The 22044-nt window shown below is 37.2% G+C and overlaps 1 protein-coding gene across 2 annotated transcripts; it reads right to left on the bottom strand.

Moving 5' to 3' along the window:
- Window positions 1–843: 843 nt before the first annotated feature.
- Window positions 844–21381, bottom strand: LOC126965514 (polycomb protein Sfmbt). Of its 2 annotated transcripts, XM_050809164.1 has the most exons (10): window positions 21067–21381; window positions 20629–20846; window positions 19495–19725; window positions 16689–16861; window positions 16472–16610; window positions 13547–14022; window positions 11241–11442; window positions 5327–5510; window positions 2869–3137; window positions 844–1606 (listed from the first exon to the last, which is right to left on the bottom strand). In XM_050809164.1, exons 1-10 carry the CDS (start codon window positions 21179–21181, stop codon window positions 1196–1198), a joined length of 2418 nt encoding a protein of 805 aa, XP_050665121.1. In that variant the 5' UTR covers window positions 21182–21381; the 3' UTR covers window positions 844–1195. The 2 variants fall into 2 exon arrangements, with proteins under 2 accessions (XP_050665121.1, XP_050665122.1); XM_050809165.1 differs by lacking the exon at window positions 20629–20846 and having other exon boundaries at window positions 21067–21202.
- Between the last annotated feature and the right edge of the window lie 663 nt (window positions 21382–22044).

The following is a 22044-nucleotide window of genomic DNA, read 5'->3' as shown; positions in this document are numbered from 1 at the left end:
TTAACGTCGTAATTACGTACACATTTATTTATTCCAAAAATGTATATGAATTATTAGCGGCATAAATCGTCTTTGTTGTTACAAAAAAAAAATAACTGTATTACCCGGTCAAATTGAAAATGCTTTGTTTACTCTCTAAACTTCGTAGGGATAATTCTATTAAGCACGTGTGTGTTATAGTTCAGTTTATGGCCCTAAGAATGATGTAATGCCGTGCTCTCTTTTCGAGCAAGTGTGTTGAAAAAATTTGTTACAATATAACTTGCAATGAGGTAAAAACTTAATTGCGATATCATTAACCACTTAGTAATGTAAAGTTTCGAGTTTTTAATTATCTTGCATTATGAGTGGTAAGATCTACGTTACAATCAAGTGAGTTGAAATAGTTATTTATGCAACTGTTGTGTAATAAAGGGTATTAAAACACGAATGATAATAGTATCACATGAGTATTTTTATACCTAATTATCAACAGTTGCATACAAGACTTTATCTACACCCATAATATGAATCCTCTATAAAATATAAAAACACCCAATGTCCTAGTAACCATTACATCATCCAAACGAGTGTTGTAATGAAATTCAGTACAACAATACATCATCCGTTTTCATTACAACACTCCTTTGGATGATATTATGGTTACTAGGACTGACTTTTTTAATGTTAGCAGTAAGCTAACTGTTTTAGAATCTTTAATAGAGGATTTAAAGCATGGGTGTAGATAAAATATATTTTAATGGGTTACTAACGGTTGTCAAGTCATTATATTATAACATAATTGATGTATAAATACTACCACCTCCGCTTTTTATGTGATGAAAACTCATTAAAATACTAATAAAACTAAAAAGAACATGCTGATTTATTCTTATAAATTCTATGGTATCACAATCTTAAATATTTAAAAATACATAATTTATTTTAAAGGATTATTAAATTCATTATTACATTCTACTGTTGTATACAGGAGCACTATTTCGCAGTACCGTCATTTTCAATAAATTAATGCCAAAAATATGTTATATATAAAATTACCGCACAAATAAACTAAAACAGAAAAATGGTTGCTTTTCATTTATTATTAGCCGTTATTCAACCAACACTTGTGAAAGATAGAAAATGCTTATTCGATGAGCTAGCCATTGCAAACATACAAATACTTACTACAATAATGATAACAAAACAGTGAAAACTACTTAAAGCTACCAAGCAATCTGCACTGCGGCTGTTTTATTTTACATCTCAGTTGCTGTATAAGGTCGAATATTTTTAAAGACGGTCCTACCTTCATCTCCAGCAGTTCTATGATCTCATCTTTTGTTAGCTGAAGCATCATTGGGCCATCGATATGCGCAAAATTGATGCAGTAAGGTTGACAATCGTTCACTGTGAGGAATTTCTCAACATCTGCTGTGGTCCAGTTTTCGGGGTCGAGTGAGTTAAGAATATCTAGAGACACTGTAGTATTCACTAGCCTTGGTATCAGCTTATCACCGGAACTATCTGTATCGTCTGCAGGCAGCATGGGAGTGTCTTCTGATTCTGCTTTATATATTTGTTCGCTTGGAAAATTTTCAGCCGGCACATCTATGGGGGTGGTTTCCTAGGACAATTGAATTTTCTATTAGTTATTTTATTATTAGTAAAGAATATATTTATTTTAATCACTATAACGTGGTTGGAATTCAACACATTATGGTTGAAAATGGAAACGTCGATTTCACAAAATTATTCACTCAAATTGTCGAACTATAGTCAAGAAGGTTTGTGCCCGATGCATATCTTATAATTTGACCAAGACCCAAAAACTTCATCGTGTTGTAAAATGGTTTTTTTTTAGTGGAAATAAGGGACGAGACCGAGTTCCTTTTGAAGATTTGCTTGCAAAAGTTAAGAAAAATAAATAAATTAAAATAAAACAACAGGCAACAGGACAAGGGTCAGCTTCACCTGACTTAGGATCATGGAGTCATGTTTCCATGCAGCACTGTTTTTCAGCCATCCTCTCGTCCCCAAGGTGTTGAGTGGGAGTGGATGTATTATGGCTGCCCGATTACCTACTTGAGCTATCATTTTTATCGAATGTAATATTAAAAAACTAGCTACCCAGACAGACTTCGTTCTGTCAAAAATTAGTGTGTTTATTGACGCCATCACATTAGAAACCTCTAAAATTATCAGTGTTTCTCTACTACATTATGCATGTATTATATATCTTGAATCACCGCAAACCGCAACAAAATTAGATCTTTAAAATACACAGGGACAGACAGCAGGAAGCTACTTTGTTTTAGGCTATGTAGTGAAGTGTTATTACCTTTGCAAGTGTATGTGTGTATATAAGTGTGTGTGATTGTGTTAATGTCCACATACAGAAAAATCTTTTAGAGAAAGGAATTTCCAGTGGGCGTTGAAGCATTGGTAAGAAAATGTTTGCTTCTTTTTAAGCAAATCGTGCGTTTCTTCCAGATAGTAGAGGCAGAGTTTACGAATCTTATTTTTTTTTAATGGACATAAGGGACGAGACGAGCTGGACGTTTAGCTGGTTATTGATTTTTTTTTGTGGAAATAAGGGTGCATATGCATTACAATGCAGTGCTGCTCAGGATTACTATAAAACCCAAGAATTCTGAGCTGCACTATAACTGAGCTCGTCACCTTTAGACATAACATGTTAAGCCTCAATTACCCAGTAATTTCACTAGCTACGGCACCCTTCAGAACAAAACACAGTAATTTAATACAGTTTTTTTACTTTCACATTACTGCTCCACGGTAGAAATAAGTCGTTGTGGTATCCATAATCTAGCCGGCATTCTGTGCAAAAGGAGCCTTCCAATGGTACAAAAACTCGTTATTACTTACAGCTGATTCTTCAATGGGTTGTTCGATGGTTTCCTCGGTTTTGACCTCACTCGGCGGAGTTTCTGGTTCCACCTCCATCTTCACCTCACTCTGGGGTTCGTCAGCGTCAGGTCGCTGCTCCACGTCCGCCGACATCTCCGACACGCTGGTCGGTGGTGAGAGGCTCTTGGTCTCTCCATTTTCAGAAAGACTCTTGGTGTCACCCGTCTCCGAGTTTTGAGAACTTTCCTCAGTTGTATTAGGCGGTCGCAGAGTCACGGTCTTGGCAACTGGAATCACGTGTAAATAACTTGTGAATTGAGTCTGTGGCTCGTCTCATCAAACTCTAAGTTCTTTGTTGGCGAAACATTTTCGGCTAAAGTTGTTACAAATTTAAGACTAGGCACATGTTTCGTCTTGACAGACATGCAAATATTCCAGTGGTTGCGTTTTATATTAACATATTTATAAAAATTAATTGCTGTTCGTTAGTCTCGCTAAAACTCGAGAATGGCTGGACCGATTTGGCTAATTTTGGTCTTGAATTATTTGTGGAAGTCCAGAGAAGGTTTAAAAGGTGAATAAATAGGAAAATGCTGCTAATTTAAATAAAAACAAGAAATATGTTTTTCCTTTGATGTGTCCATACATAATTTCTATGAGAGAATTTATTGACGCATGGTTTGACAGTTCTGGTGTGAAATAATTTCATTACGACAGCAGGGTGCATATTTTACGAAGTAATATTTGATGTTATTATTATTGACAAATTCGTATAAATACATTATTTTATTTATTATATACAGAACAACGTCTGTCGGGTCAGCTCGTTAGCATATAAATCAATGAATAACTGGTACATTCAAGTTGGCGAACGTAAAGCCACACCTAAAAAACTTTATAAGCATAATTACAATGTCATTTATTATTTAATATAATGTTAAAAGCGCATTATAGTAAAAATAATCGCTAAAAATGTAATAATAAGAATAATATTGGTGCCAGTTACCACTTCGTTTGATAATATTCGTCGCATCGCACATAACAAGATCTCTCATATCACAGATTGACATCAGAGATAGAGATGACAATTTACTAATACATGTTTAAAATATTTTAGTTGATTGATTTTGGGAGGGTACAAACCATAGAGTAAGAATAGGTAGGTATACTAGCGTATAGAAGACCTGACAGTCCAACAATAGGTGACAAATTTTCATTTGCCAATGTGTGCGTTAGCTAGGCGTTTGATAATCAAAGTCGGTTACAGTAACAGTAAGTTAGCAGTATTCTTTTACCATATCTACCAGACTGCGGACTGGTAGCGGACCATATTCGATGGCATGTCGTATTATCCCTCGCATAAGATTATTATTATTACCAATTGACCGTCTGATGGTCCGGCCGTACCAAACCCGACCATGTGTAGAAGGGATTTATAATTTAAACGCACATAATAAAACTGTTATATCTGTATCTAACTATAGTGATAATTATATATAATCACATTACTAACACAGTGAGTAGTTAAATAAATGTTAGTATTAATTGTAATGTCTTATGGTAGTTCATTACGTAGGTAGCGTTTAGTAACACATCAAGTAACCATAATTATTATTCTATTCTATTCTTCCTACTGTGGCTTCTGTGGAAGATATACCACAGATTTGCCAGAATCACGTTAGATTAGACTACCAAGCTTTGAGTATGTGTCTTCTAAGTTTAACGGTAATAATCGGTGTTCAGATTACATAAAGTTTAATTTTCTAATAATATCTGAAACAAATAATATACATGCTTGTAAGACTATAAATGACATACACAAATAGAAATACTTAAATAATTAATTAATATAAGTACTAAATAATATTTACAACTTAATCTTATTTATTTTAATATATTTACACAAAATATTTACAAAAGGAGTGTAAACTAGGGAGAGGAGACATTTAACGGAGGTTGGACGGGGGACTTCAGCGGGTATATAATTGTGCAGAGAAGATTGCATTAAGGGATAACTAAAGAATAAATGATCCATGTTGTCAAACTTCAAGACATTGATAATTTCAACAGCTCCGTCAGCAATACTTGTAGCTTTGGCGTAAAAGTGTTTACTTTAGACGCTGTAGACCCGGGTTCGATACACCTACCAGTGTATGGAATTTTTTGGGTTTTGTAAAGTTAATGGAAATTACTAGTAAGTTCAGGATCAAATGGAACAGAAAAAAAGGGTATGGAAAATGTGTAAGCAGGATAAAAATAGTTAAAAGAATTTTCTTGTACAATTTAAATTTAAAGATGGAATGGGGGAATCATTTTGAAAATGGAACAGATCCGGGGGTATATAAGCCGTACTAAGCGTGGCCTACGGCAGTTCTAGTACTGACTCGAAAGTGTAAAGAAGAAGAAGAATAAGAAAAGAAGAAGTGTCATTATAATATTGCTGACCCATTTGTTGAGGCTATCAGTATTGTCTCACCATGTCTGCGTCTTCGTCTACTTTGTTTGGCTTGGTTCTTGCGCGTGGTCCTGGGCGCCGCTGGTGGCTGCAGGGGTCCCTCCAGCCGATGTCTGACCGCGCGGCACCACCCCACCGGATACATGTCCGTACTGTGCGCCCACAGCCACTGGTCATATTCCGAGCCCCAGCCGTCGAAGTGTACCTGAGTGTGTTACGCGTTATTTTAACCCTTTAAGCATTACTGTGTTTCGGTCTGAAGGGCGCCGTAGCTAGTGAAATTACTGAGGAAATGAGACTTGACTTCGTATGTCTCAAGGTGACCAGCGCAGTTGTAGTGCCGCTCAGAATTTTTGAGGTTTTTCAAGAATTCGTAGTGAATAAAACTCTTTTATATATTACTGTTCTTTATAACCCGACAAATATATGTATGTTTTTATAAATATATACCTTTTCTTTATTTTAACTGATCTTAGCACTAAAATAACCCCAACAATAATTTTGGCCACCTAAATCATTAAAATCTATGTACATACATTCGAGCGGCTCTGCATTGTAATGGACAGGGCGTATCAATTACCATCAGCAGAACGTCCTGCTCGTCTCGCCACTTATTTTCATATAAAAACCCTTGATAAGGCAAGGGGAAATAATTTCCCACCAAGGCTTCTTTTGAAAAACATTATTTTTTCCGGTCAGATAACTAAAATATGAACACAAGCATATATAGCAGCTTCTTCGAATATTTAAAATGTAAGCTAAACTGGTAACACAATTTGGTAATAATGTCATCATGTGGACGAAATGTCAAATTACAAACGTGACGTGGAAATAGTGACCGATAACTCGACGCGCTCCTCCTGTATAGCACATACGGCTGGAATGGGTGGCCATCCATGAAGAAACCTTCTGGGGCTCTAGTAGGATGTCAGCAAGAGCGTGCATTCCATATAGGCAATCAAGCAATGCCTACCTTAATAAGAAGCTAAATAAATATACCTATACCACTAGTGTGAAAAGTAATTTAGTTCCGTTATTCAATAACCAAATTTCTATTGAACACGCACCCAGAAATTGTATGCAATACCTACCTAAATTTCTTACTACTACTTACTACTCCCGGATGTGGATAGCCACATGCCGTCCTTATTAGATCTTCTGCTGACTACACATCCCGATGGTTACCAGGTCATTGTCGACGCCCCTCTCGGAACGTCCGACCATTGCCTGGTCAGGAGTGTAGTGCCTATACGACGCCCACGTCGCAGACCACCAGCGACCCGCTGCGTTTGGCACTACAAGTCAGCAGATTGGGATAGGATGCGTTCCTTTTTTGCATCCTACCCTTGGAGCAGGGTTTGTTTCCCTTCGGATGATCCTAGTGCCTGCGCCGTTGCAGTAGCCGATGTGATACTACAGGGCATGGATATTTTTATACCAAGCTCTGTAGTACCGAGCGGTGGCAGATCACAGCCCTGGTTCGATGCGTCAGTTAAAGCAGCATCTGACTGCAAAAAACAGGCGTATCGAACTTGGGTTGCGGCGCTGGGAAGGATCCGAACTGCATAGTTCTAAAGAGGAAATACAACCGTGCTTCCAGATTTTTTAAGCGGCAAATCGCCCGTGCAAAGTCAAAACACGTCGTCAAAATCGGCGAGCAGCTTTCCAGTTACCCGACCGGAACACGCAAGTTCTGGTCGTTGTCGAAAGCTGCTCTTGGTAACTTCAGCCAGCCGTCCATGCCGCCGTTGCACATGAGGAATGACACCCTGGCCCATACGGCAAAAGAGAAAGCCGATCTCCTGTGCGCTCTTTTCGCCTCCAACTCGACTCTTGACGACAACGGAAAAACACCGCCGACCATCCCGCGGTGTCAGAGCTCTATGCCTGAAGTACAGTTCAGACAGAAAACTGTTAGGCGAGCTCTGTTTTCGTTGGACGTCAGGAAGTCGAGCGGGCCGGATGGCATTTCTCCAATCGTGCTTAGAACGTGTGCCCCTGAGTTGACGCCGGTGCTAACGCGTTTAACCCTGACTCATGGAAGTCAGCCCTTGTCCATCCGATCCAAAAAAAAGGAGACAGTTCGGATCCGGCAAACTACAGGCCTATTGCTATTACCTCCCTGCTCTCCAAAATCATGTAGAGCATAATTAGCCGTCAGCTCTTGGTATACCTAGAGGGTCACCAGTTGATCAACGACCGACAATACGGGTTTCGCCATGGTCGGTCGGCAGGTGATCTTCTGGTATACCTAACACCTATCTATATGGGCTGCGGCTATTGTAAGCAAGGGGAAGGCCTGGCAGTTAGCCTGGATATAGTGAAGGCCTTTGATCGTGTATGGCATAAGGCGCTTCTCTCTAAACTTCCATCATTTGGGCTTCCCGAGAGCTTGTGCAAGTGGACCTCCAGCTTCCTCACTGGGCGCAGCATACAGGTCGTTGTCGACGGACATTGCTCGAACCCGAAGCCCGTGAATGCTGGAGTGCCCCAAGGCTGTGTGCTATTTCCTACGCTGTTTCTTCTGCATATCAATGATATGTTGGACACCTCCAACATTCATTGCTATGCAGATGACAGCACTGGTGATGCCGTATACACGGGCCATGCACGTCTCTCTCGGGAAATCGTCGACCAGTGCCGGGAGAAACTTGTGTCTTCTATCGAGTCCTCTCTTGAGAAGGTCGCGGAATGGGATAAATTGAACCTTGTCCAATTTAACCCCCAGAAGACTCAAGTTTGCGCGTTTACCACTTAAAAAAACCCCATTTGTCGCATCACCGCTCTTCGACAACATTTCCCTAAAAGCCTCGCCTAGTATCGGAATACTGGGTCTCGAAATCTCGAGCGATTGCCAATTCCGTGGCCATCTGGAGGGCAAAGCCCAATTGGCTTCAAAGAAACTGGGCGTCATTAATAGAGCACGGCAATACTTTAAGCCGGCCCACATTCTAGCGCTCTACAAAGCGCAGGTCCGGCCACACATGGAGTATTGCTGTCATCTCTGGTCTGGCGCACCCCAGTATCAGCTCGATCCATTTGACCGCGTGCAACGCAGAGCAGCGCGAATTGTCGGGGACCCAGTACTCTGTGAACGGCTGGATCACTTGGCGTTGCGTAGAGACGTCGCTTCATTGTGTGTCTTTTACCGCATTTATCACGGGGAGTGTTCCGAAGAGCTGTTTTACCTACTTCCTGCCGCCGAATTCCACCTTCGCACGACACGCCACAAGTTAGGATATCATCCTCACCATCTGGATGTGTGGCGGTCCTCCACAGTGCGGTTTACAAGGAGCTTTCTTCCACGTACTACAAAGCTGTGGAATGAACTTCCTTGTGCGGTGTTTCCGGGACGATACGACATGGGTACCTTCAAAAAATGCGCGTACACCTTCCTTAAAGGCCGGCAACGCTCCTGTGATTCCTCTGGTGTTGCAAGAGAGTATGGGCGGCGGTGATCACTTAACAACAGGTGACCCGTACGCTCGTTTGTCCTCCTATTCCATAAAAAAAAAATACTATTATATTATCAGGTACTTGAAGCTATAGCTGTGCCTACCATGCTAGAAATGCACCAATGCACGCCCCTGGATGTTAGTCCTGTAGTGGGGTCTTTCGCGTTCTACAGGCCACCCGGAAACTTTCAACTGTCCCCACACAACTTACAGGAATTAAAAAGACGTGATTCAAACATATGAAGAGAGCACGATAGATTCAATAGTTCAACACTAATTCTGTGCGCTAAAAATAATAAGTCTAATAATAATTCTTAAAATGGTTTAGTAAAAGTCGAGGGTTGATTACATAGCAGATTTATGGTGCGACCAGTGAACGCATTTAAAACATGGAAGGATTTCTGACGCTTTAAAATAGCGCAACTAAAACTATACCGTTAGTGGTCGGGGCTGTAACAGTATGTAACTGTTGCGGCACGCGGAGCAGTTTGACGACGGACGAGATTTTAAAAACAGATAAAACAAGGATTTAAAATACATTCATGTGTTATAAAGGGGTGTAGAAATTATACGGATCGTAGTCCCAATGAGAATTGAATCACATTTCACGTGTAAGTAGACCAACTACTTAAAAATACAATAAAATGTATTTTATTCGAGGGATGGCATTATGCATACTGTAGGTAGTTGCACATTTTACTATCATTTTATTACAGAACTAAAATATTTATTTAGTAACTAACAGATTTGGTTTTTGTATTCTTGTGGGATGGTATTTTCCTGCGTTATTTTGTTTTTCGGTAATGTTTTTTTTCTACTCTTCCTATATAAAAAAATGTGTACGTTCTAGTTATGTGCTAGTAGTGCCTTTCATATTACACGTTATTTTTAATTTAGATTCCTACTAAACAGGAGTCCTAAAGAATATGGAAAAAAGCTTTTCAATTATAAACATGGAGATGATTACTAATTATCCCTAACAAGACAGCTCCAATGTGATCACTCCAATTTAAAAAAAAAGAATTATTATTTATCCAATAAGAGATTCACGATACATTCTAAAATCGTTGTACCAATTTGTATCAGGAGTATTTATTCGGCTCGATGGCTATACGATTTTGTTCAATGACATAGAAAAACACACAGCATCAGTTTTTCATGAGTTTGTACGCACCCATTCATTGCAAAGAGAATGCGATTTTTCACGGAATATAAATAAGTATATGCTTGTAATGAAGTGAGTCATTTAAATATTTCAAATATCTAATTATATTCAGTGTTGTTACAACAAGTTTCTCTACATTTTTCTTTTTAACCAAATTAAATTTTGTAAGTTTTGTGTGCATTCCTGTTATGTTTTAATTAATATTCTGAAGACAGTTAATTTATTATTCATAATTAATTTATTATTAACTAAATAAAAAAATAATAATACTCAAAGATTATTAAATAAAACCATCGCCGGCCATATTCACCAGAGGAATCACAGAACGTTGCCATCCTTTTAGAAAAGTATACACCTTTATTTAAGGTATACACTAATCTAGCTAATATATATAGTTTAAAAATCCATTTCTTTTATCATGACTGATCCCCTTATACATAACGTATACATCGTCCACATATCTGACAAACATTGTCGATATGTAAAGCACGCTAATCAGTTACCAAAGCTTGGTTACCGTAATCATGTTATGCTGAGAACCATCCGCGCTTTTTATTATGCAGTGATAGTTTTCGATCGGTCCTGGGCTGCCCTCAAACAACCTATTCCGGCGATCTTGACCAGATCGTGGGTCCATCTTGTGGGGGTCTACCAACACTACGCTTTCAGGTACGTGGTCACCATTCGCGGACTTTACTGCCTTAATTATTATTACCGTGTTGTAACTTAATTGTGTGAATTTTTGGGGCTAATAATCTACGGGAGATAGTATGACAAGTTCACTGGGTGCGACACTTTGCATCAATATTATTGTGAGTTATAGGGCTTGCGTCCACACTCAAACAAACTTGTAATAATACAACAATGAATAATGGTTTTTCATTGTATATAATTTTTTTGTTATAGAATAGGAGGACTAACGAGCGTACGGGTCACCTGTTGTTAAGTGATCACCGCTGCCCACAATCTCATGCAACACCAGAGGAATTACAGGGGCGTTGCCGGCCTTTAAGGAAGGTGTACGCGCTTTTTTTGAAGGTACCCATGTCGTATCGTCCCGGAAACACCGCACAAGGAAGTTCATTCCACAGCTTTGTAGTACGTGTAAGAAAGCTCCTTGAAAACCGCACTGTGGAGGACCGCCACACATCCAGATGGTGGGGATGATATAATAACTTGTGGCGTGTTGTGCGAAGGTGGAATTCGGCGGCAAGAATCAGGTTAAACAGCTCTTCGGAACACAATAAAATATATATATCATAATTTGTGGGTTGGGCCCTCACTGGGGTGGTTAGGACAGTGAAACATCTAGTACCTTCAGCAAGTCGGAGACAACTCTAGCTACAGTAGCGACACACACGAGCCTGGGGTCCATGAGGTCGGCGCACTCCAGTCTCATGCCCGCCACGAATCCGTGCGACACCACGTGGCCGCGCGCTGCGAATAGGCCCCGCCCCGCTGGTGGAGCGCCGCTTGTCTTCAAATACTCCTCCCAATTAAACTGATCTGCTGTGTATCTGGAGATAGAATAGTATTTTTTTTTTAATTATTTAGATCATCATGTAACAGTCGGTGCTTATAACATTATCAATTAAATTATTGTCTGTCTGTTCTGTTTAGTAGTTTAGAAAAATTAAGTAATTTTGACACAATGCACTCTATTCTAGGTAATTTCTTGTTTTAAAAAAAAATGTAATGCAATTGAATTAAATCATTTACATTTGAGCTTTGTAATTTCGTGTGAAAGAAAATCGCAGAAAGTTATGATTTTGTATAACGTAACGTAAATACGGTGTTAAAACTCTATGGTGCAAACCACGGACGAGTAAAATAAGAAGGACTCCGTGTCACCTTATATAACAGTGAGGCACCATAACAAGCCGGTAAACGTGTAGATAAATACATAGCCCCATGCATACACTTACACTAATACAAGCCGATCGGCCGCCATTATGATATTTGCCATCGTCTGTGACAGATCAGTTTGCGTCGCAATAAAATATTTTAAAAATGCCGTCGTGCGTTGTGAAAAAGGCTAAAAACTATACTATAAAAGTATTTGTGGATATGTGATTATTTAAAGAAGAAAAAATTGTGTAACTGGTATACCCCGTAACCGCACACACACTAGCATAAAGGTGCTTCACTTGCTAATATCACAGCGCGGAGTCCTTCTTTTTTTACTAGCCCGTAGGTGCAAACACTCTTTTAATATACTAGCGTATAGGCGACCTGACAGTCCTAAAATGCATGACCAAATTTTGATTTTTCAATGTGTGCGTTATCTAGTGGTTAGCTAGTTTTATGATGACTGTATACGACTTGTCAATTTTTTTTTCATGGAGGACAAACAATAGAATGGGTTAAGTGATCACCGCCTCCCACTTTCTCTTGCAACACCAGAGGAATCACAGGAGCGTTGTCGGCCTTTTAAAAAGTTGTACGCGAAGTCTTTTTTGAAGGTACCCATGTCGTATCGAATATAACATCACACAAGCTCATTTCGCAGCTTGGTCATGTGGGGAAGAAAATTCATGGAAAACCGCACAGTCGATCGCCAGACATCTCATCATTGTGCTGTTATACGGAAAGGAAAATCTCCCTTTTTAAAAAGAAATGTTTATTACACACAAATACAATTATTAATAAAACAGTGGAAAAGATACAGTGAAAATAGATATGGTAGGTTTCATACTTTAAATATAACACGTTTATTAGGTTACAATACCGGCTATTGACTGACTAAGTACCTACTGCTCTTGCTCCCGTTAGGTCGTGGTGTATACAGGGTGGCCGAGAAGTTGACGTCCAAAGCTAAAATTTGAAAGCCTCATGGTGATCAGTATCCGAACCACCCCTATGTATGTTCTACGATTTTGCGTAGTTTAGGAGATAATATTTTTTCCCCTTTTATCCGCTTTTTTCACCTAATTTTATTGTAAATAATTATTGACTACAGCTGCAATAACCACATAAGAAACTATGAATAGTTTAGCCAATGCGGAACTAGTTTAGAATTGAGTCGTAAGTTCAAGATAACTGCTCCAGCTAAATTGATGAAAATGTTCATCAAAGGTATCAAAAAAAAATGGGGAGCCTATGGCTTCTAAACTATTTTTAAAAACTTCCCAGAACATTGGCCAATAAAATGAGCCAAATTCAAATTTTAGCTTTGGACGTCAACTTCTCGGCCACCCAGTAATATATAATAATAATATAGTAATTGCTTAATCAGCATTTGTCCTACATTTTAAGGGTATAATAGTGCGAAGGTGGATCGCAGTTAGAATCAGGTCTACTAGTTCTTCCGAGCACTCCCCGTATGCAATAAATCCGGTAGAAGACACGCAATGAAGCGACATCTCAACGCAACGCCAAGAGGTCTAACTGTTCACCGAGCACTGGGTCTCTTAACAATTGGAGCACCTCTGAGTTGCATGCGGTCAAATGGTTCGAGCTTATGCTGGGGTGCGCCAGAGCAGAGATGACAGTAATACTTCACATTATGCCAGACATGCATTCTGTAGAGCCCTAGAATGTGGGCCGGCTTGACGAATTTTCCTGTTAGCAGTTAGTAGATACTATCAAAAACAAATAAAATCGAATAATATTATTACATACCCCGACGGTGGTACCAATGGAATGTTATTCGCCAGAGCGAACCCAACAGGAAATATGCATGGTGAACGCTGGTGGTAGCAAAACCAGTCCGCTCCGGAGGCATCAGCGGGATAGCAGTCAATACGTATCATCATATAACCCTCATTCAATATCTGCATCACCGTAGCCGCGCATACAGCTGATAAGTTCAAAGGGTCTATTGCTTCCAGTTTCATGCCCTCAGCGAATAATGGTGGCTCATTAGCAGGGTACTTGTAAAACATATCTGGTATTGTGTCATTCGGTAAAAGTCTGCCGGTAGCAACTCGCTGGCAGTAACTCTGTGGTGCTTCCAAGGGGTGGCCGATTCTGAACGCCCATCCAACAGGGTGTATAAGTGGTGAATCTTCATGACACCAAAAACCGTTATCTTCCGGTGAACTATCGTAATATTTTACGTGCAATCGTTTACCTATTATTTCACAAACACTAGCTACCTGCAAATATTATAGAAATGAAAAAAATAAAAAAAAAATAAGGTAAATGCTACAAAAAAAAAACAAATAATCATATCTTGTTATATATTCAAAGGAAGTGATAAATAAGAGCAAAGTATTATTCTTTGGTTAATAAAGTTTAAGTAATTCAGAAGAAATATTACAATCTTTTATAAACAAACACATAAACGAAGGTATCTAATTCTGGAACCTTGGCCTTTTTAAAACACGGTGACTTAATACAGTAGAACTCCAATTATCCGAACTCCGACTATCCGAATCACTTTCAGAAAAAAATTTGTCCAAAAAAAGTCTAAGTGCGCAGACAGCAGAGTGCGAAGACCGCAAAACAGCTAACATTGACGGAGATGTTTGAAAAACAATGATTTTTATTTCTAAACTTGTACATAAGTACATTTTATTTATATTTAAAACATGTGAAAATATCATGTTTCTTTCATTTAATTCAATAAAAAAATAGTGCAATATCAAAACGTAGCTTTTTTTCTCTCCAATGGCAATTTTTAAAAAAAAACTCCGATTATCCGAATGGGTCCCGGTCCCCATTAATTCGGATAGTTGGAGTTCTACTGTAAGGCCTATGCGCTTAAATTATATAAATATTGTTATTAGAGTATTAATTTTATAAATATGTATTTCTGAGCCTTTTATCAAGTATTTACATCAGATCCTAGGGTAACTAAGTTATTTAATTAAATAATTTGCTTAAATTGCAAGTCACACTTGAAGTCGAATATTAAAAAGAAATAACGAATTATAAACAAAAAAATATATATATTCAAACAAAAATTATCAAACAAACATATCTTCTCAAAAAATTAATACAATATATTTAAAAATATTTTTTTTATAGGCCATAATTAAACAAGGTAACTAAATAAGGCCTTGGACCATTATTACTTAATTTGCTTTGGAACACTAATCATCTGGTAACACTAGCACATACAAATATGTCTAGATTACATTTTGTCAAGCCAACGCACAGTGGAAGGAGATTCTCAGATTAGATAGACAAAAAGGTTCTATATTACTATAATCCTAATCAACATTTATTAATTTTAACAGTATTTATGACCTAACTATATTATAATGAGAGGCCTTATCTTATCTTAATATATATAAATTACGTGTCACGTTGTTTGTCTGCGATGGACTCCTAAACTAATGAACGGATTTTAATGGGGATTATTTCATGGAGTGCAGTTTGGTCCAACTTGAGAGATAGGATAGTTTTTATTTCGATTTGGGACCTATAATTATTTTTATTTCCTATATTTATTTTGTATGAAAATATTTTTTTCTTTCTACGAAATAATTCTTGATGTTTTGAAATATTATTGGCAAATTCCTAAACAAGTTTTTTTTTTTTTATGGAATAGGAGGACAAACGAGCGTACGGGTCACCTGTTGTTAAGTGATCACCGCCGCCCACAATCTCTTGCAACACCAGAGGAATTACAGGAGCCGCCGGCCTTTAAGGAAAGTGTACGCGCTTTTTTTGAAGGTACCCATGTCGTATCGTCCCGGAAACACCGCACAAGGAAGCTCATTCCACAGCTTTGTAGTACGTGGAAGAAAGCTCCTTGAAATCCGCACTGTGGAGGACCGCCACACATCCAGATGGTGAGGATGATATCCTAACTTGTGGCGTGTCGTGCGAAGGTGGAATTCGGCGGCAGGAATCAGGTTAAACAGCTCTTCGGAACACTCCCCGTGATAAATGCGGTAGAAGACACACAATGAAGCTACGTCTCTACGCAACGCTAAGTGATCCAGCCGTTCACAGAGCACTGTATCCCCGACAATTCGAGCTGCTCTGCGTTGCACGCGGTCAAATGGATCGAGCTGATACTGGGGTGCGCCAGACCAGAGATGACAGCAATACTCCATGTGTGGCCGGACCTGCGCTTTGTAGAGCGCTAGTATGTGGGCCGGCTTGAAGTATTGCCGTGCTCTATTAATGACGCCCAGTTTCTTTGAAGCCAATTTGGCTTTGCCTTCCAGATGACCACGAAATTGGCAATCGCTCGAGATTTCGAGACCCAGTATTCCGATACTAGGCGAGGCTTTGAGGGAAGTGTTGTCGAAGAGCGGTGATACGACAAATGGGGTTTTTTTAGTGGTAAACGCGCAAACTTGAGTCTTCTGGGGGTTAAATTGGACAAGGTTCAATTTTCCCCATTCCGCGACCTTCTCAAGAGAGGACTCGATAGAAGACACAAGTTTCTCCCGGCACTGGTCGACGATTTCCGATTTTTTTTATTATTTACAGAACAATGTCTGTCGGGTCAGCTAGTATATTATAAATCTTAATACATCAGTATAAATGGAATTATTAAGTAATTTTACCGCAATAATTTTTAACTTTACCATATCTTTTATCACAAAATTATTGTAATTAATATCAGTCATATTTTATTCAACCCACCTTTACTTGTGATATCCTATTCTTATCCACTACTTCCATCACAGAACCGACAGAAAACCTAGATGCTAAACTATCATGAAGTTTTGTATAAAAATTTGCTGGCAATGTTCTTGCGCCAGTTAATTGTTTGACAAGGAACCTAAAAAAGAAAAAAAAAACAGTGTGGTTGATTGAATACGAAGATAATAACTTGCATGAGTATAAAATATATACTCACTTTTTCCAATCTGTATATTTATCTTCAATAGTCCTCGGAGGTATCAGAGGTTTCCCCCTTGTTGCACACCACCCAACTGGATGTACTTCTGAGCAACAAAGGTTGACCCAGAAGTCCTTTGAATCATCACTGCCAAAACCCTCATACCTTAGAAGCCCCATGTATCCTTTTACCTGAACAATTAAAAAAACATAAACATTACATGCTTATGCTCTCTTCTCCATGGTATTCTTGATCAAGTAATATTTATTCATTTATTTATTAAGGAAACAAACAGATACATCACTATAGTACAAATTAAGTTAAATAAATATACAAATTGCAATATTGGATATATCTTATAATAGTTTCACTGAGAACACAAAAGAATACAATTTTACAGGCATGACAACAGAACGATAAGATAAGTAAACAATAGAATATTTAGGCGAATACACAGTATTATATAAATAAAGGCACAGACAGGGATATAATAATGAATAAAGATACAAGGTTTAAGGTAAGGACAGTAATTGTTGTTTTAACTTAGTCTTAAATGCAGCAGTGCGAAAACAGGTCGACATTATTGTGAGAATCCAATGATGAACACATTCTGTAAAGAGGCACGCGAAACCCATTATTGGTTATAGGAGTCGGGAGGTTGAAAGTTCTGTGCATGCGTAAAGACCTGGCAGGAACATTGAATGGCAAAAGCTCGAGAAGTTCAGGACAAGCTAGTTCAATCACACATCATCTTTTTCTTCATTAGTAAAGATAGACATAATAAACGGAGAATACCATTTCAGATACCACACTAGGAAAATAAAAAGGGGATTGTGTTTGTTTACAATATGTTGTGACTATTATCTGAGATATGAATCACTTATAAAGGCGAAAGTTTTGTAAATATGTGGGTGTTTGTTAATTTTTCACACAAAAGCTACTGAATGGATTTTGATGTAACTTCACAATAAACATCAGAAAAAATATAGGCTATTATTTATGTATAAATATTATTTATATCTTAATATATATCTTTTGTGTGTCTGTTGTAACTGAACTCCTCCTAAACGGCTGGAATGGATTTTAATGAAACTTTCTGTGTGTCTTCAGGTGGATTCAAGAATGGTTTAGATTCACAATTGAACTACCTCCTATACCGATTTTAATGATTTTTTGTGTGTTCCAGTGAATTTGAGATTGGTTTAGATTCTCAATTCCGTCCATATAATATAATTCTCCTGCTCATGTGTATGTGTGTACAGCACAATGTCTGTCGGGTCAACTAGTTATACATATTATTTCACATCTGGTATTTAAAGTAGATGTAGATTTTTTTTTTGTAACCTTACAAAATGCTTGCAAAATACCTTTATTTATTTACAGTGTGAGTGGATGATGCAGATACTGTACTCAATAACTCTTGTTTTGTGTAATTTACATTTACTTTTTTGACTTTTCACTAGCGTAAGGCATTCCCTATTTGACGTTTCGAGTATTTTGGTTGCATCACTTTACATATATTGTAATTGAAATGATTTGTTAAACAGTGAAAATGTAAATGTTATTAATGAGTTTCTTGCCACTTCTTCTCATTAGCTCAACCCTTTACAAAGTGGCAGTAAATTCAATAAGAAAAAAAAATATTTTTTGTCATTCATAAGTGTCATTTCCGTGACCTACATTAATAAAGTGATTATGATATGATTTATAAAGTTTGTCGTTTACACTACATCATTTATACAAATATTTAAATAGTTATGAGTTATGGTGATGAAAACAAACAACAGAGTGTGTGATACAATGGTGCTACTAAATAGATTTTATTCAAATTATGCAATTTTATCTTGTGGTCAGGACAACATAAAGGCACCATATTGACACACTAGATGCAGACATAAATATATATATATATATGAGCAGGACGTTCAGCTGATGGTAATTGATATGCCCTTCCCATTACAATGCAGTGCCACTCAGGATTCTTGAAAAACCCAAAAATTCTGAGTGGCACTACAATCACGCTCGTCACCTTGAGACATAAGATGAAATGTGTAATTACCAGTGGGAGGCTCCTTTGCACAGGAATCCGGCTAGATTATGGGTACCACAATGCTGCCTATTTCTGCAGTGAAGCAGTAATGAAGGCACCATAGCGACTGAAATTACTGGGCAAATGAGACTTAGCATTTGTTGCTTTGAAGCGGCCACATGGATAATGTCGCGGGTAGCAACTAGTATTTAAAATATAAATATGTTTTGGGCTACACACGATTTTATGTCTTTTTGAAGGGTGCCATAGCTAGCTAATTCTGGGCTAACGAGACTTAACAGTTTATGTCTCAAAGTAACAAGCATAAAAATTGTGATGCAGCTCAAAATTTTGGGTTCAAATCTGATTGGTCATTATATCTTACTTTTTTTTCATCAGACTAAATGAATTGTTTAGCAGACATACCTTTAATCAATTTATTTGCTAATGAAACTAAGCACTTACTGTGTTATTAATTAACTCCAAGTAAAGTTATTCCAAATTTAAAACATTTTGCCTTTATCTTACCTTTGTCACTACAGAATTACATGACAGTGATAAGTAATCTTAAATTTGGAGTAACTTTACATTGTGTTTATTAAACTATGGAATACATCACATTCGCCAGTCTACGGTTTTCAAGGTCACCAGTCTCATGAGATCATTAATCAAATCAGAAGTTAAGAAGACAGATGAAGCTATTTGCTTTATGTTTGTAAGTAATACTATTGTAGTCTTTAAAACACATTCAGCAATGGTACAAAATTAATGAAAAGTTCAAATTTGAGAACAAACCTTCAAAACTGTTGCCACCCAAAAAAAGTCGTTAGTTTTTTCCATTGGATTATCAGTATCTGTGTTCTTTACTTCAACTTTCATCCCTTCAAAAGTACTATCCCACATCTCATGGAGCGGGGCATGTTTAAACAAACTTACAGGAGCCGCGAGAAAATCACATCCAAATAGTTCATCATTCCATTCATAACTATTTGCTATTAAAGCAGCAGATTGCTTGATTGGTCCAGCCTAAATAAGGAAGCATTGTTTTAAATATATCTATATTATATAATATATATTTTTGTTGCTACTAGAGTATAGTGATGGGGAAAAGCATTATTTTTCTGTGACCGTGACTATCTTTCTAGTCCCATAAAAGTCACTGTGAAAAATCACAGTGACTTTGTCACTTCTTTGTTCCAATGTCTTCATAGTTCCGTAGACTTCCTAATTAGTTAACAAAAACTAATTTCAGTTATTTTTAATATTAATACTAAAAACTAAAATTAAAAGTTGTAACATTATAAAATAAAGTTTTATAATATCAAATTCAAAGTTGTTCCATTTTATTGATTAAAATAACAAAACATTACATGCACTTTTTTAAAGAGGAGGACAAACTAGCATATGGGTCACCTAATATAGAGTGATCACCTCCACCCACATTATCTTGCAACACCAGAGGAATTACTGAATTAATTTTAATTATTGTGATGCCTGAATTTCAGTAAGATATACACACTTCTTAGTACTGTTACTTGTTACTATCTCAATAAGTTAGATTCAATAAAATTTTTGTGATATGGTGTGTGGCTGCACCAGTCGGGCACAAACTATTTCGCCAATGTTGAGTGGAATTGAAGAGACACATTATGAATGAAAATTTTGTATGAATTTAATTTGGATAATTTATAAGTGGCAAGTTTTTTGAGTATTACGTTATTTTATATGGTTAGTTTCACAATATTATACAAAATACACTCTACAATAAGTTAGATTACAGGTTCAATACACTGACATGACAGTGAATTCCGGAACATGTGACTTTGGAACATTGTTACTTTGTGATATATCACTGTGACATTCCAGAACGGCAGATCACGGTGATTGTGACATTATTTATCACTCACCTCTACTAGTATTATTACTCACTTGCAAATCATTGTAGGTAACTTGCCAATGCTGAAGTTGTGGTAGAGGTTCTAGAGGAATGAGTCCTGCCATATGTTCAGCACCTTCCATTAGCCTAAATCTCCAGTTACAGTGCTTTTTCCTTGTGCTACTTATATGACATCTCAAAGAGCAGACTTTGTTATTTCTTGAATAAAATTGACCTCTTTTGCCAATCCTACCACACAATTCACATATGGCTTAAAGAAAATTGAAAAAATAAAGACATAGTGATAACTGAGAATGTTCATCTAATTTAATAAGATTGCCAAAAACATTTCAGTTAATATTCGTTTAATAAACAGTCTATAATAATATGCAGTTTCTGTTTACCAAGGGAGCAAATGAAGACTTGTATGATACAAAATATGTTTGTTTACTTAGTAACTTTAAGACAATACAAAAAAATGCGTAACTCACCAAAAGTATCTTTTGCTAGCGGTACTATGGATAAATCATCAACAATGTGATATTCGTTGTCTAAATCTATAAAATTTTTTGAATCAATTTTATTGCCGGCATTGTAGCAAGCCATATTTACATATCACTACATACCGCACGAACGACAACATTCGCACACAATATCATTTTCAGTCACCTGATCACAAATTTTAACGAAAAATAAGTACCAGTCGCATGTTTTATTTCATATAAAATTTAGAAGAATCAGTAATTTAAAAATTGAAAATAAAGTTCAACTTCTGAGTTCATAGTTCACACCATTTTCAAGTACATGTAACATTTATCATAGGGTAGGTAGTAGGCACAGACTAATATGGTAGTAGGTTATGACTTATGGGTACTATAAAATACTTACAAGTAACTAAATGTACTCTGTGGTCCAAAGAGAACTTGACTTGAGAGAAGAACGCCAATTGAAAATTCCTTAAAAAACAAGTTTAATAATATTATGTCTATTTTTCCTTACATGTCATAGTAAACAAATCGATACCCCCGACGCATAAAGTCTTAACGTAATAATTATAGTTTTGTGATATTTTAGTTACAAAATTCATTAGTCAATAAAAAAAATATGTTCAATATTTAAGATACATGTGATATGAAAAATTGCTTATTTATGTGACTGAAAACTATACATATTATCTTTTTTCATTTTTTTAATAAAATACAAAAAAAGCTACACTTACGACTTTATGCTTGATATGCAGCAAATTTTTGAAGCCTGAGATAATTGTCAGGATGCCGTTGGTATTTTCAGTGATTTATCCAAGGCATTTGACTGTGTTGATCATGAAATCTTAATCAGAAAACTACATCATTATGGTATCAAGGGAGAAGCGCTTAGCCTTCTGAAGTCTTATTTGGGCAACAGGTTTCAGATGGTTGAAGTGAACATTAAGAGGTCAGCTGGATCCCCCATTACCATGGGCGTTCCAC

The sequence above is a fragment of the Leptidea sinapis genome, chromosome 7 (assembly GCF_905404315.1).
Source record: "Leptidea sinapis chromosome 7, ilLepSina1.1, whole genome shotgun sequence".
Lineage (NCBI taxonomy): Eukaryota > Metazoa > Arthropoda > Insecta > Lepidoptera > Pieridae > Leptidea > Leptidea sinapis.
This window is presented reverse-complemented; position numbering and strand designations above follow the sequence as displayed.